This window comes from Bos javanicus, chromosome 21, assembly GCF_032452875.1.
Source record: "Bos javanicus breed banteng chromosome 21, ARS-OSU_banteng_1.0, whole genome shotgun sequence".
NCBI lineage: Eukaryota > Metazoa > Chordata > Mammalia > Artiodactyla > Bovidae > Bos > Bos javanicus.
In genome coordinates, this window is record NC_083888.1 from 45,220,263 (window position 1) to 45,235,779 (window position 15,517).

The following is a 15,517-nucleotide window of genomic DNA, read 5'->3' on the forward strand; positions in this document are numbered from 1 at the left end:
AATCGAGCCTCTTCCTGCTCTCCAGAGCCAGCTGTTAAGCACCAAGTGTGCCTCTTTCCTCATGCTTGTTCTTCTAATAAACTAGTGGGAGACTAATGTCTGAAGGCAGAGGCCATGCCATTCTATCTTAATATCTCCAGCACCTAGTACAAGATCCAGTAGTACTCCTTGACTGTTTATAAACTATAGAAGGAATGAATCAAGTTGGTTGATAATTGATTAGGAGCCTGTTGACTTCCCTGGTGGCTCAGATGGTAAAGTGTCTGCCTACAATGCAGGAGACCTGGGTTCAATCCCTGGGTTGGGAAGATCCCCTGGAGAAGGAAATGGCAACCCACTCCAGTATTTCTGCCTGGAAAATTCCATGGATGGAGGAGCCTGGTAGGCTACAATCCATGGGGTAGTGAAGAGTAGGACACAACTGAGCGACTTCACTTATGCAGAGAGCCTGCTTCCTCTAATCCCAATTAGGCTCTCCAGAGACAAACCCCTTGGGGCAAATATAGTTGGGACCTTCCTAAGATTGAATTTAGAGATAGAGTTTGAATCTTACTTATGAGGAAGAGTTTGGTTCTACCCCTATCCTTAATCTAGCTGACTTTTTTTGGAAAGAAGTGAGTAAAGCACTGTGTATACCTATGTAAGGTATAACATTAAAAGAAAGCTGATATTAACATAAAATAACTGCCCACAGAAGAAATGCTATAATGTTCAACGTAATCACAACTCATTACAATTTAGCACTGAAATAAACATTTTGTCCCACTGGTTGGGATAATTTTTTTTTTAACAAATTAAAAAATTTTTCATCAATTCTACTTATCATCCAAGTGGCCATCTGCAGTGAAGGGAGAAAAGGAAAGAAACTGGGAATATCTCTGTAGATAAAATAAAATGAAAGGTATTTTCAAAATCATTTTAGGCAGATATCCAAAACTGCTCTGTACACTCTAAGAAGAGAGGTAAAAATATCCTTGAAAAAAATACTTGGGAATTTAAATATTTAAGGTTTTAAAAAGGCAATCTTGAGAGGACTGATCCCAAGGCATCATTTATAGAGAATATTTTAGGACAAGTCAGAACTTGAGGAAGGATACAACAAAGATCTACCAACATTAATTTCAGGAAACTCAGCAAAATGCTTATTCAACAATAAGCTTTGCCTTGAAGGAGAATATAAAGATTTGCTTAGAAAAACAAAGCTGCTGACTGACTGGTAGTTGGGACTAGAACCTTGGTCATTTGAGAGTCCAGTGCTTTTCTACAGACTATCTCAATGATACGAATTTTAGATGGAAAAAAAAGTATAAAAGGCATTTTAGTCAGCTCAGGGATGGCCAACACAATGACTATTAGCTTAACTTCTAAGATTGGCAATTTTCAAAAAATGTTTGTTTATATAGTTGAATTCCATATGTATAGTATAGTAAAAATCTATAACATGACCTAAAAAATGAGAAAATAAACCACATTTGGCTTTTCAGTTCTAAAAGGCCATGAAATATTTTCAAACATTCTGAAGTAGTATCATTATAGGATCTTGAAAACATAATGGAAAATTAGAATTTTAATGAGATATAGTATATAGGTAGATACATTTTATAAGTACAACTCAAGGATCTCATGACTATTATTATCAGGAGTAAAGTGGGATACCTTCCTGAAATACACAGGGCAATGAAGTATCCCACAGACTAAAAGGCACCGCTCCTTTATAAGATAAAAGTAAGGTATATTGCTTACTTTATAAAGATCTAGTAAATTAACACTCCATTTCTTTCCTACAGCAACTAATTTCTTTAAGGAACATGGAGTCTAGTTCATATGCAGTAAAAATAAAATTCTCCTACATAAACAGCATGAATCTTAGAATTGTTAAACAGAAATTCTGAAAATCCACAACAGGTTATGACAAATAATTGTGTATGATTTTTATGATGTCTAATATTAATGAAATTCTTTAGTAGTTGATACTATCTACACCATGAAGGAAAAGCTGTGATTTGTCAGAGTAGACAAAGCTGGGCTTTAATCCATCCTTTTAACCATACTGCCAAGTCTATATTGTTTTCACTGCGTCTCAATTAGGAGACAGGCAGGACACCTGGTACTTCTTTATCTAAGTCCCATGGGCTGCCAGATGACTCAAAATCCATAACAGGTGCTAAGGCACTGTGAGGATAGTCCTATTATTGAAAGCTGGAGTTGTATAAAATTTGGATCATATATAATTGCTCATAAATCAGTCAATTATTAAGTGAAAACAGTAAGTAAAAAGTTGATAAACCCAATTCTATATAACAAAATTTATGTAAACACACTTAAAAAGATTAACCTTAAATAAATAGAATTAAAAATTTAAACCTACCTAAAGGTTCTGAAAATCCTTCCTGATTTAATAATCCAATAATCATTGGCAGCTTCTAAAAAGCACTAACATTATCAAATATGTATATGTTTCACTTTCATGAAAGCTGTATAAACCAAATCATCTACAAGAAAAACTAAGTTACTTGGATTTCAAATTTAATACAATTAAAATTTTGTACTCTCATTCTCAGTAAGATCTGCTTGAAAATATTATCACTAAGTAATAATGAGACTTTCACAGTCAACAGAGAACTGCTTCAGAACTACTAAGTATTAGAGTAAGAATTTTTAAAATATTGAGGGAAAATTAGAAACAATCACTTGTGTTTTTTCCTTTTAGGAACAAAAATTTCAATACATTAAGTTAAGGAAATCAATGTGTTTGGAATAAATACTAAACTTGGGTTATGTCAGAAGACTGCAAAAAGGGAAAAAATAACTAAGTGAAATTTTACAGTGTACAATTACTTAAGTGTTATCTCTACCTAAATGTGCACTAACTTAATTAAGATTCTGTTTAAATGCTATAATTATTGGGAGTACACAAAGTGATTTATTATCATGGTAAATAGTTACAGGGTACAGCAAACCATCATTTAAGACAGTGTCATAGAATCTATGATAAACAATATATTGGCTTAAACTAATGCACTATATGCCCCCAGGGAATAATAGGCTCAGAGACAGGACTTTAACATTAAAATCTACCCATTAATCTTGACTTAACTATAATCTATTCTGTAGTAAAAGGAAGAATGGGTATTCAATGAATTACTGTTTTTGAAATATTGCACTGGATGCTCATTTACTAAAACAATTTAAGCGGATATGAGAGATGGAATAGTAGTTAAATTTTACAGAATGCTACTAATTTTATAAAACATGCATTTGATTTTCCTTCAGTTTAGCAAGGACATCAAAATTTTAAAAATCTATAGATTGAAAAACTTTTCTTAAAATAACTCTCCCTGATCCTTTGAAAGGACATGTTGTATAAATTACAATACTGCAGTATAATTTAGTCAACTTAATTTCTGCTGGAAAAAAAGAATCATCTATGGAAATATATTATGGGGTCAGGATCTTGGGGGCTGAAATAAGCTTTTAATATTTTTTTAAGTTGTACATCATTGTTTTTGCATGAGAACTTCCAACTGCTTGATTAGACTGACCAGAAGAAAATGTAAAGACCTAGAGTGGTGTTTATATAAATATTACAGCATACACTGACTCACTTTTAAAAAAGATATCCAAAATAGAATTCAAGGAGAGAAAGATAATCATGAGTGACTGAAACAGGCATCACCTCATTTAAATGATAAATCTAGTATTTAATCTTAAGATTTGTGACTGTTATGCATAAAATTGATTTATATTTCTGTATCAGTATAGCTTATATATATTCAGATGATATTCAGGAATTGTTAAAAGCACACAGTAAAGGAAATTAAGTCAAATTTGTCTCTAACCTTATGTGATGTAAAAACTTTGGTGGTTTTAACCCACTGTCCTTTATTTTAAATTTCTATCAAGATTACAAAACATTATTTTCATTTCATTTAAACATAAAAATATCCTAAAGGAAAACTGATTTTTGCTCTGCTATAATTTTGTGGGCTGTTAACGGAATTACTACAGGTGGTTGCTTAAATATATTTATTTGCTTTCTTTTTGATAGCAGGTATGTGCTAAATAAAAATCAACACCTTTATCAAGAGAGAATAAGTAAATGTAGAAACATCAGTTCTACAACAGCTATTTTGCTGCTTCTCTTTTTCTCAACAGCAATTAGTAAAGCAACCCCTTCCCCTCCTCCCTAGTGCCGTCAAGCTGTTCAGAGCAGTTTGCAACTCGACAATGGTACCATTGTGAATGCTCTCTGGGCTTCCTTCCCACAGAGAGTTAAATGGGCAGTTCCTGCTGCCCATGATTGGTGTCCAGTGAAATAATACTCAAGAGCCAGGTTTTATCAGCTTCACGCCAAAGAAGTGAAGCCAGGGAACCCAAGCCTTCATATCATACTGGACCATATGCCAACCCTGATGGCCCCAAAGGTTTATCACTAAGAATCAGGATCCATCATGTCCCTTGTGAAATTTCACTTCACATACCTTATGTGAAATGCAAAGCTTCACTAAAAACCGAACCTTCTTTACAATTGGCATGAACAGATGGACGGTAACAGTGGTTTGGCAAGCAAAAGTTAAGATTTAAATAGGCTGTATTCTAGTGTTTGAGAGGAAAAGCAGTTAGAAGAAAATGCGGAGATCTGTGATCCATAGTTTAATTTTAATTCCATTATTGAGTTACTAAAAATTCAATAGCAAAATCCCTTATATTTAGTAAAGGAAATTAATGGATTAAAAGCACTGCAATTCCTTCATTAAACAAGGTTAGAGTAATTTCAGCTTTACATCCTTCATTCTTTGCTCTCTGAAATCCCCAAATAGCATATGAATCTACTACTGTTTTTTATTTTTTAAAGAAGACTAGAATAAAACTTACATATTATGTAGTAGGTATACTTAATAATAACGTAGGCACACTAGTGCATCTTTGTCACTAATATCAACAACATAAGGGTTTAATAGAGAAAAAGTTCCTTTCTAGCACAGGTCAGAAGTTCGTAAAGATACAGAAGTAGAGAAACTTCAAGTTTTGTTTTTACGGAAAAGTTGGACAATCACCTGATAGTTTTCTAGTTTCTTTCTGGTGTACTATGATATAACCCAACTATCTAGATTGGACCATATGCGGACCATACTGTCATGCTGGATGTGACAAAACAGGTAAGATGCTGGTAGTGCTTTCTTTTCCTATCAGAATAGGATAAAAATACTTCATCTGTCAATACATGTTAAAGTATAATAATATGTAAAAGCACATTTTCTGAGCTCTTGCTACATGGCAGACAGGCTGCTTAGTGCTTCATATGGATAATCTCATTTAATCCTTACAACATTCCTGAGTTTGGTACTCTTTTTACAGATTAAATAAAAATCAGACAGAAAGACAGTGACACACTTAATAAACGGTTCTGGATTCTGAAGCCCATGCTGATTTCCCAACAGTCAGCTGCCACACTTTAAAAAATAATTAATTTATAATTAAGGACTTAGGATAGTCTGTATTTATCAATATTATCTTTGGAGGAAATGATCTACAAAAGACAGTAGATATATAAATTTATGTAGTTTCTCAATAAACTCACTTTCTTCTAACATGAAATGGCAGCAATATTGATGGGCCTCCCTAAGAGGTTTTATAATGTTCTATCGTAATGAATGGCAAACTGCATTAGCGGAGCCAATCAATTACATTTCATTTCGTTTTGGCTCTTATACTTTTGCAACAGGTTCTTTACATTTGAGTAGCAGAACTGCAGGGATAACAAACTGTGACTAATTGAAGAATGATCATTGACTTCTGGTAATTTGTCTGATAAAGTTAAACAGAAACCCATTTCTGGCATTTACGAAAAAAGTCAAATCTAAACAGATTAGAAGAAATCAAATGATATTGGTTTGGTAGGGAAGAATATTAAATCTAGGAGGAAAGTGTTTTTTTAAAAGATAACCATTTAGTTTCATAATATCCCTTATAATGTATATTTCAGAATATTACATATGTATTATACACATATATACATAAAAATCTAAAAATATAAACGGCAAGGATTATAACAGACATGCTCCATTCCACCTACTCAAATCTCACCTTTGAGGCCCAGATTTTCTACACATTCTTCCCTAGTTTTCTGACTCCAAAGTAATGGTTTTTTCTTCAGGACTCCCAAAGCATTTTATCTACAACCTGACCGTGACACATTTTACCTTGTGTAATTTTTAGTGTAAATATATATTCTCTCTCCTATTAAATTATAAACTTTATAAGAGATTACCATCTGATTTGTCTTTGCATTTCTCTCAAAATATTTACCATTACTATGTAAGTGATCAATAAATATTTTTGATAGAAGAAAAACAGTATAGTTCTATCTTCTTACCTGGTGGTGGTTAAACTAATTATTCATCATATTTAAGACTGATAAAACTTTTTTCAAATTATATCTTGGAGTAAGAAAGGCTAAGAAGAAAACTTAAGAAAACTAAGACATGGGAGATGGTTAATTTTATGTCAACTTGGCTAGGCCATGGTACCCAGTTTTTGGTTAAATACCAGCTTAGATGTTGCTCTGAAGGTAATTTTTAGGTGTGATTACTATCTCTACCCTAACTCCCACAGATTTCAGACTTGCCAGTACCCACAACCATGTGAGTCAATTCCTTAAAATCAACCTCTCTCTCTATATATACTTAAGAACACACATCCTACTGATTGCTTCTCTGAGAACCCAAATACAATATGATTATATACTATAACTTCTGAAAATTTTCTATGTATAATAGGTCTCACATTAAAGAAAAATAGGATGTATATAATATCAACATATTTAACATTTATACACAGTCTTAATGTCTCTGGAATCAAAACAAATAATTTAAAATTTTTATTTAAGAAAAAGCCATGATATGACTTTTAATCATGAAATTGATGTTTTAGAATTATATTCTTACAAAAAAGTCAAAAACATCTAAAAAAACCCCAAACCCCACACCAAAACACACATACACTCTCTTTCAACAGGTAACTACTAAATGATGGCTAAACATCAACCTGAAATAGTCCTCAGGTCCAGTGGTTACCCAGAATGTGCCTACTCTTCCTCCCCAGTGATGCATTTCAATTCTAACTGCATGATCAAACCAACAAATTGAGCTCGAGACAAAAAAAAAAAAAAAACAAAAAACCCAACAAAACCTAGCTGAGAAAGTCAGAAGTTGTAAGGAAATGCTTTTCAAGTACAAGTAATGCAAGAAATGACAAGTGAAGTGAAGGAGAGGTTTCAAAGCTTGAAAGACAGTCATCAATACTGACAGATTACTGTAATTCTGGCTGCCAGCATGATCGATTTGGGCAGCGTATGACAATCAATATTGTCCTCGTTTAGTGAACAGCATTAGATTCATAGATACAGAAGATGTTCCTAGGATAAAATTTAAGCTGTATTTAATGATCATAAATAGCACAATTTATGCTGTGGAATCTTAGTGGGTACTTTTATTGGGCATAAAATAACTGACACAGCAGTTCAATTATCCAAATATAATTGAGTTTATTACATATTCTTTTACTCCATTTCTGAGGATTAAAATAGAACCTGATGGTTTTCAAAGCCTATTGAGATCTCAATTTTTATTGTAATTTCTCATAAGCTTTATTGATCTGTTTTAGAATACATGATTTTTTTCCTTAATGTGAGCTTATCTGAATTTGTCAAAACTACATATTTAAAATTTTATTATTTCTGAAATATTCACTATTTAAAATGAAAGGAGATCTATACTTTAGTATCTTAAAATGAAACCATCTAGTTGTAATTTATTATGTAAACTTCCGCTTAAAAATCAAGTAATCTATCTATATTGTCAATTCCCTCAATATTTAAAATTAATATACACCTTTGTGAACCTTTGTGAAAAGAGAATATAGTTCTTCAGATCAGCAAAGGCTAAGAGTATCTCTACAATATACTTAAATATTATGGGGAAACAACTTCTATACAGCTTCTAAATTCAAGCTTCTAAGTCAAGAAAAACTTGTTTGATTTGATTTAATATTTTTACTGATTGTTGCTGAAGTGGTTTTCCTGATAGAAGTTCCTCACATCTGCTGGGTAAAGTGTTCATGTTTACTGTTTTCATGTTAAATTCTCTCTCTTCATCTTAGAATTTTCTCCAGTGTAGTATCTATTAATGTCTCAGCAAGATTAACTATAAGAACTTCATGAAACAAGCCTGAAAATCCAATTCAATCAATTAACCGACCAACCAACCAAATATAAAAACCCAATTAGGCAATTCCTTGCTGTTGGGTAGAGTTGTTTTATATTGACTGTAATCTTTACACATAACAGAATTAATCACGGCACAAAATAATGTACCTTATTTCATTTACTAGGCGCATCTAAAATTCATTATCTCATTTATTCTTTGCCACAATTCTGAGATGGTTATTAGCATGTTTGTTTTTAAAGATGAAGAAAGTTAGGGTTAGAGATTCTGGGACTTGACTATGATCACAAGGCAGACCTCAGGTTAAAATCAATGTTTCTAACTGCAAATCCAGCTATTATACCTCTAGTGTAATATGCAAATGGGAAATAGTCCTCAAGAGGTGCAGGTAAAGGAAATTAAGCCATATCCTCACTTTTCATTGCTATACTTGAACTACTTAGTAAGATGTGCATCTTACATGCTGTTTGTCTCTCAGGCCAGAAACAGTTTGTGTTAGTTCAATAAATTGAGTTCCTATTGACACTAGAAGCAAGTAGAGGTTTGTATTACACTCTAATCGCACTCTCATCACTTTCCCAAAAGATTTAAGGCATTCTTAGAAGCTTTTGCACAACGAAGGAAACTATAAGGTGAAAAGCCAGCCTTCAGAATAGGAGAAAATAATAGCAAATGAAACAACTGACAAAGAATTAATCTCCAAAATACAACACACATTTCTCCAAAGAAGACATATGGATGGCCAATAAACACACGAAAAGATGCTCAACACTGCTCATTATTAGAGAAATGCAAATCAAAACCACACTGAGGTATCACCATATACCAGTCAGAATGGCCAGCATCAAAAAGTCTACAAACAATAAATGCTAGAGAGGGTATGGAGAAAAGGGAACCCTCTTACACTCTTGGTGGGAACGCAAACTGGTACAGCCACTATGGAGAAGAGTGTGGAGATTCCTTAAAAACGGAACGAACTGCCATAGGATCCAGCAATCCCAAATACTGTATATTACTGTATATAATGCATATATATGGAATTTAGAAAGATGGCACCAACGACCCTACATGTAGCACAGCAAAGGACACGCAGACTTTGGGACTCAGTGGGAGAAGGTGAGGGTGGGATGACTTGAGAGAATAGCACTGAAACATGTATATTACCATATGTAAAAGAGACAACCAGTCCAAATTCGAAGCATGAAGAAGGGTACCCGAAGCTGGTGCTCTGGGACAACCCAGAGGGATAGGGAGGGGAGAAAAGGGAGAGAGGGGTTCAAGATGGGGGGACACATGTATACCTGTGTTTGATTCATGTCAATGTATGGCAAAAACCATCACAATACTGTAAAATAATTATCCTCCAATTAAAATTAAAAAAAAAATAAAGGCATTCTTTCTACTGTGTCTTAAATCAAATGATGGAAAACACTAACCTCAGGATGAACATCAGGATCAGGGGAACTATCAAGAGGCAAAGGTCACAAAGACGACAATTGTAGTAGAGCTGACAATGTGGACAAAATTAGTTTATGCATAATAAGCTTTCTAGAGATATTCAGGAAATAATAAACTGAATCTTTACATTTCATAACAATGACCACTTCAAATCTGAGTTTTCAACTAGAAGTAAATGAAGATGTAACCACTACAAATAAGAAATGCTATATAAATGTCACTAAGCTTAATTAATCAATGTAACACATCAGAATCTACCTATAATTCTATTCCACACTGTCAGAATACATGAGAAATTACACAGAAATCAGGTTACTTAAGTCAATGTTTCTTAAAAGAAGAAAACATATGCTGCAGACTTATGATACATCTATTTCACATGCAATAGGGTATTTTAAAAAGCCTTCCTTGTAAAGCTTAACATCTACAGTTTATTATGTAGAAGAGAAATAAGTGAAATGTTTTTAATCATATAGAAAAAGTGTATGAAGACACAAATCCACTTTACGAATGAGTAACGAAAACAATTTAACTTTTAAAACTGTGTGCCTACAAAGACAGAAATATAGATCAATGGAACAAAATAGAAAGCCCAGAGATAAATCCACACACATATGGACACCTTATCTTTGACAAAGGAGGCAAAAATATACAATGGATTAAAGACAATCTCTTTAACAAGTGGTGCTGGGAAAACTGGTCAACCACTTGTAAAAGAATGAAACTAGAACACTTTCTAACACCATACACAAAAATAAACTCAAAATGGATTAAAGATCTAAACGTAAGACCAGAAACTATAAAACTCCTAGAGGAGAACATAGGCAAAACACTCTCCGACATATATCACAGCAGGATCCTCTATGACCCACCTCCCAGAATATTGGAAATAAAAGCAAAAATAAACAAATGGGACCTAATTAAACTTAAAAGCTTCTGCACAACAAAGGAAACTATTAGCAAGGTGAAAAGGCAGCCTTCAGAATGGGAGAAAATAATAGCAAATGAAGCAACTGACAAACACCTAATCTCAAAAATATACAAGCAACTCCTCCAGCTCAACTCCAGAAAAATAAATGACCCAATCAAAAAATGGGCCAAAGAACTAAATAGACATTTCTCCAAAGAAGACATACAGATGGCTAACAAACACATGAAAAGATGCTCAACATCACTCATTATCAGAGAAATGCAAATCAAAACCACTATGAGGTACCATTTCACGCCAGTCAGAATGGCTGCGATCCAAAAGTCTACAAGCAATAAATGCTGCAGAGGGTGTGGAGAAAAGGGAACCCTCTTACACTGTTGGTGGGAATGCAAACTAGTACAGCCACTATGGAGAACAGTGTGGAGATTCCTTAAAAAACTGGAAATAAAACTACCTTATGATCCAGCAATCCCACTGCTGGGCATACACACTGAGGAAACCAGGAGGGAAAGAGACACATGTACCCCAATGTTCATCATAGCACTGTTTATAATAGCCAGGACATGGAAGCAACCTAGATGTCCATCAGCAGATGAATGGATAAGAAAGCTGTGGTACATATACACAATGGAGTATTACTCAGCCATTAAAAAGAATACATTTGAATCAGTTCTAATGAGGTGGATGAAACTGGAGCCTATTATACAGAGTGAAGTAAGCCAGAAAGAAAAACACCAATACAGTATACTAATGCATATATATGGAATTTAGAAAGATGGTAACAATAACCCTGTGTATGAGACAGCAAAAGAGACACTGATGTATAGAACAGTCTGTTGGACTCTGTGGGAGAGGGAGAGGGTGGGAAGATTTGGGAGAATGGCATTGAAGCATGTATAATATCACGTATGAAACGAGTCGCCAGTCCAGGTTCGATGCACGATACTGGATGCTTGGGGCTGGTGCACTGGGACGACCCAGAGGGAGGGTATGGGGAGGGAGGAGGGAGGAGGGTTCAGGATGGGGAACACGTGTATACCTGTGGCGGATTCATTTCGGTATTTAGCAAAACTAATACAATATTGTAAAGTTTAAAAATAAAGTAAAATTAAAAACAAAAACAAAACTGTGTGCCTATTTCGTCCCAGGCAGTGCTCTAAGAGTTTTACACATATTGACTCATTCAGTTCTCAATACACTATAGGCTAGGTATGATTATCATTCTTCATTTTATGGATAAGGAAATGAGGCGGAGAAGTTAAATAACTTGCCCAAGCTGCAGAACTAAGGAAGAGGTGACCAATATTTGAGTCCAGGCAATCTGGCTCCAGAAGTCATGTTCTAAAACACTCCATGTCCTCTCATACTTCCATGTTTCTGTTTATGTTGTTCCCTCTGCCTGGAATACTCTTCTTAATCTCATCTACCTGATTAACTCATTTATCCTTCAAGATTGGGTCAAGCCTTATATTCTCAGAAGTGTTTGCTGATACCACCATCCCTTCCAGCTGAGAGGCCCCTTGCTATAATAACTTGCAGAACATTCTGTGCATAACTCTTATTACAGTATAGATACTGAAAACAATATATTTCCTCAACTAGACTGAGTACTTTGTAATGACTGTTTTGGTTATCTCCGCACATCCAGATTAGCAGACTACCATTAGCAGTATATGATGGGGCTCTAATTAATTAACCAAAAGACAAGTACTGACTACAACTGTATAAAAGAAAATACCGTAACTGTTTAAACACTGGGGAGGAACACTCCATCATCTATATGTCAATAAACAAGAACTCCATAGGTCTTAGCACATTAAAAGAAGTTACCTTGGAAAGTAGAAAACAACTGTTGAACCAACTGTTAAAAAGGATACAAGTTTTGATACAATGGAATCAGCGATTTCAGAGCACGGCTTGCATTTATAGCTGTTGCTCGAACCATAATAGGTAGGACCTTTCCATTCACAATAGCACCATCAAAGAGTGGACCAAAGAAGGGAACCTGATTGAGAAATTAGAATAATTTAACAATTCAAACTGGAAAAAGGCTGTAAATAACAACAATCAAAACAGTTTGCATATAAAACAATCTTTCTGCTTCCTCTTTAGTTCTTCCTTTAGTAGAAATGCTATTCAAATTTTCTGCCAAGATGGGTCATTCATACTAGGACAACAAACAAAACAAAAAATGCCAAAGGTCTACAGGGGTTCCATTCAAAAGAATTATGTGCTTCATGTAACTGATTAAACAACTTATACTACCTACCAATTTTCTAATTTTTGTAGCCTCAATTGTATACAAAAATCCAACACTTCAAGTTACTTTATTATTTTCATGCAATGCCAGCTTTACCAATGAACCTAAAACATTATTTTTTTTTATTATATGGTTTATTAGAAAAAGAGCTGGCACTATTATCAAATGACTGATATTTTCAAAAGTATTCCATTTCAATATGGCTAGTACAAATGGCAGCTAAAGGCAAAGAATGAGCTATGGATAATACAATAAATATTGTATGTTTTGTGGCCACATATTGTCTCTGCTGTATATTCTTCAATTTTTCAACTGAGAAAAACCCATTAAAAATGTAACATTCATAGCTTGTGGGTTATATGAAAACAACAGGAAACGGGCCATCATTTGCTGACCTCTGATTAGATGAATCCTAAAAAAATTTGGCCATAAGCCATAAGCATCGTTTCACACACGGGAAACAATCCATTTCAAGAAGATTCATGATCAACAGTCAAAAACTAGTTTTTCCATAACAAAATGTCCTCAAAAAAAAACAAAAAAAACCCCAAAAACAAACACCAAAATACTGCCAAACTTTTATTCTTTGAAAGAAAATACTTCTTCAGGTGTTTCAGCCGTGTAAGACATTCAACTAGAACTACTTGCTTTTTTAAAACTTTGTAGAATTCTCATTTATTAAGTGACATAACTAATCATGTAACCTTAACAAAATGTATTAACTAAAAATATAGGAATCATACTGTTCTAAAAGGGAATGATTACCTTGTGTTTTAGGAAACTCTAAATTGTCCTGTTAATAAAGCTAAGTCTTTTTGTGAGGTTAGTGTAAAGGAACTTCCACTCTGGCGCTACCTAGCCTTGTCCCATTCAAATACATTTCTATCTGTTTTTCCTGTTTTAGCTTGTTCTGAACTAACCTTGGACAATTCACATAGCTACTTGAGTCTGTGTCTCATCTCCTCTCAATTTTTACATAGCCTAATTCATCTGAGAGAAAGAAACTCATAAATCCACATAGAACTCAAAATATTTTATTAAAATGTAAGATAAAGAATTCTTACCTCTGGTTTTTTCATTATCTGGATACTGAACATGTGGTTTTTCATCGGGTATATTACAATAAGGACATCACCAAATTCTGTAGGAATAATTCCTCTCCTGTAGTCTCTAGTATGCTCTGACCAAACAATGTGCACTTCATCATTTCCTAAATGTCTCAACTGGAAAACCAAGAAAATAGTTCACAGTGCTTGAGAAAGGCCCTGTGAATATTGTCATACAGCTATTGACAACATACTAGAAAAAGATTAAAAGGGAAAGAAATTTTAAAAATATTTTTAAAACTTCATTTGACCATTTTTCACAACATGCAAAACACAAACACTCAAAAAGATGTTAGGAGATGCTGCAGAAGACCAGATAATTTTCAACTGTCTACAGTCAATGGGAAACAGAGAAATTAGATTAAAAAAGATTCACATACAGTCCACTCTTCTTAACCAGCAATTGCACCAATTTTCCACTACCAAACCTTTTCAAAAATTGTTTAAAAGAGTGTTTTAAAGAGTGACTGATTTAAGACTGTTCTTTTTTTCTGACCACTCTTTGGAAGTGCTTATGACTGAAAGTGAAAGGGACTAAAGGAGGCAACAGGAAGAGAAGTAAAAGAAGTAAATAATTCATAAATTACCTTTGAAGTAAGAGAAAGATGATTATACTTGGCTTAACACATTTATTTCCAGGTTTTCTTTGCCTATGAAATTTTGCCTATGAAGGTGTTCTTGGCAATCAGACATTGTGTTCATTAAAATTATAAAAAGTATCTACAAGTTAGAGTTCTATTAAGTTATTAGAAAAATTAACTTAATATCCATCAGTACTGAGTTTTCTTCAAGGAAATATGTTTAAACATGTATTTTAATATACAGTTTGGTTATCTTGGTAAATTTATTGATTCTGCCACTGCAAACATTTGAGTCCATTATTGGTGCCTAACTCACGGGTTTTTCTATTACCTTCAGATAACTTGAGATACTGTAGACAGAAATGTGTGCATGAGAAAATTAGGATAAGTGTTGTCAATATTCTTAGTATGAGCTAAAATACAGGCAATTTCTGTTTTTGAAATAGTGATTTATTTTGGCTTGCTTACTACACGGCAGGATTACAAACGTGTGATTTAAACAAAGAAAGGAATTAAGTACAGTTAATAAAAGGTTCTCTTCTGTCATCCTTTAACCCTGGAGTTCCTAATCTGGGTTCAAGGGAATCTATGTATTTTGCAAATTCTATGTATTTTTCTGACGAGAGTCTATCATACAGGACTAGGTAACACAAAAAAACCCAAGAACCAATGTTATAGTGGTTCTTAAAAGTCCCCAACACCAATCTATCTAGAAAATCCTAATCACTATGAATAAAATTAAGTATGTGAAAACACAAGGTAAATCCCTGAACTTTAAAATTTATATTCCTAAGTAAGAAACGTCCTCTCTTCTTTGACGGATTATAAGATAGTGCCAGCTATTACTCTAAAGACAGTGCCTAGCTAAATCTATAGAGCAGGATCTATTATTTTAGAAATATAAAGAATTTTATTTTCTTTTAAAGACATTTTTTTTAGGTTTAAGTGGATTAAAG

General features: G+C 33.8%; 1 protein-coding gene across 6 annotated transcripts in view; it reads right to left on the minus strand.

Annotated features, from left to right (window-relative positions):
• RALGAPA1 (Ral GTPase activating protein catalytic subunit alpha 1) overlaps positions 1 to 15,517 on the minus strand; it is a 223,684-nt gene that overhangs the window by 16,159 nt on the left and 192,008 nt on the right. For all 6 annotated transcript variants that reach the window (XM_061394116.1, XM_061394112.1, XM_061394115.1 and 3 more), the window contains 2 exons: positions 13,939 to 14,097; positions 12,492 to 12,619 (listed from right to left, as the gene is read on the minus strand). In XM_061394116.1, coding sequence (XP_061250100.1) covers positions 12,492 to 12,619; positions 13,939 to 14,097 — 287 coding nt within the window. The remainder of the gene's footprint in view (positions 1 to 12,491; positions 12,620 to 13,938; positions 14,098 to 15,517) is intronic.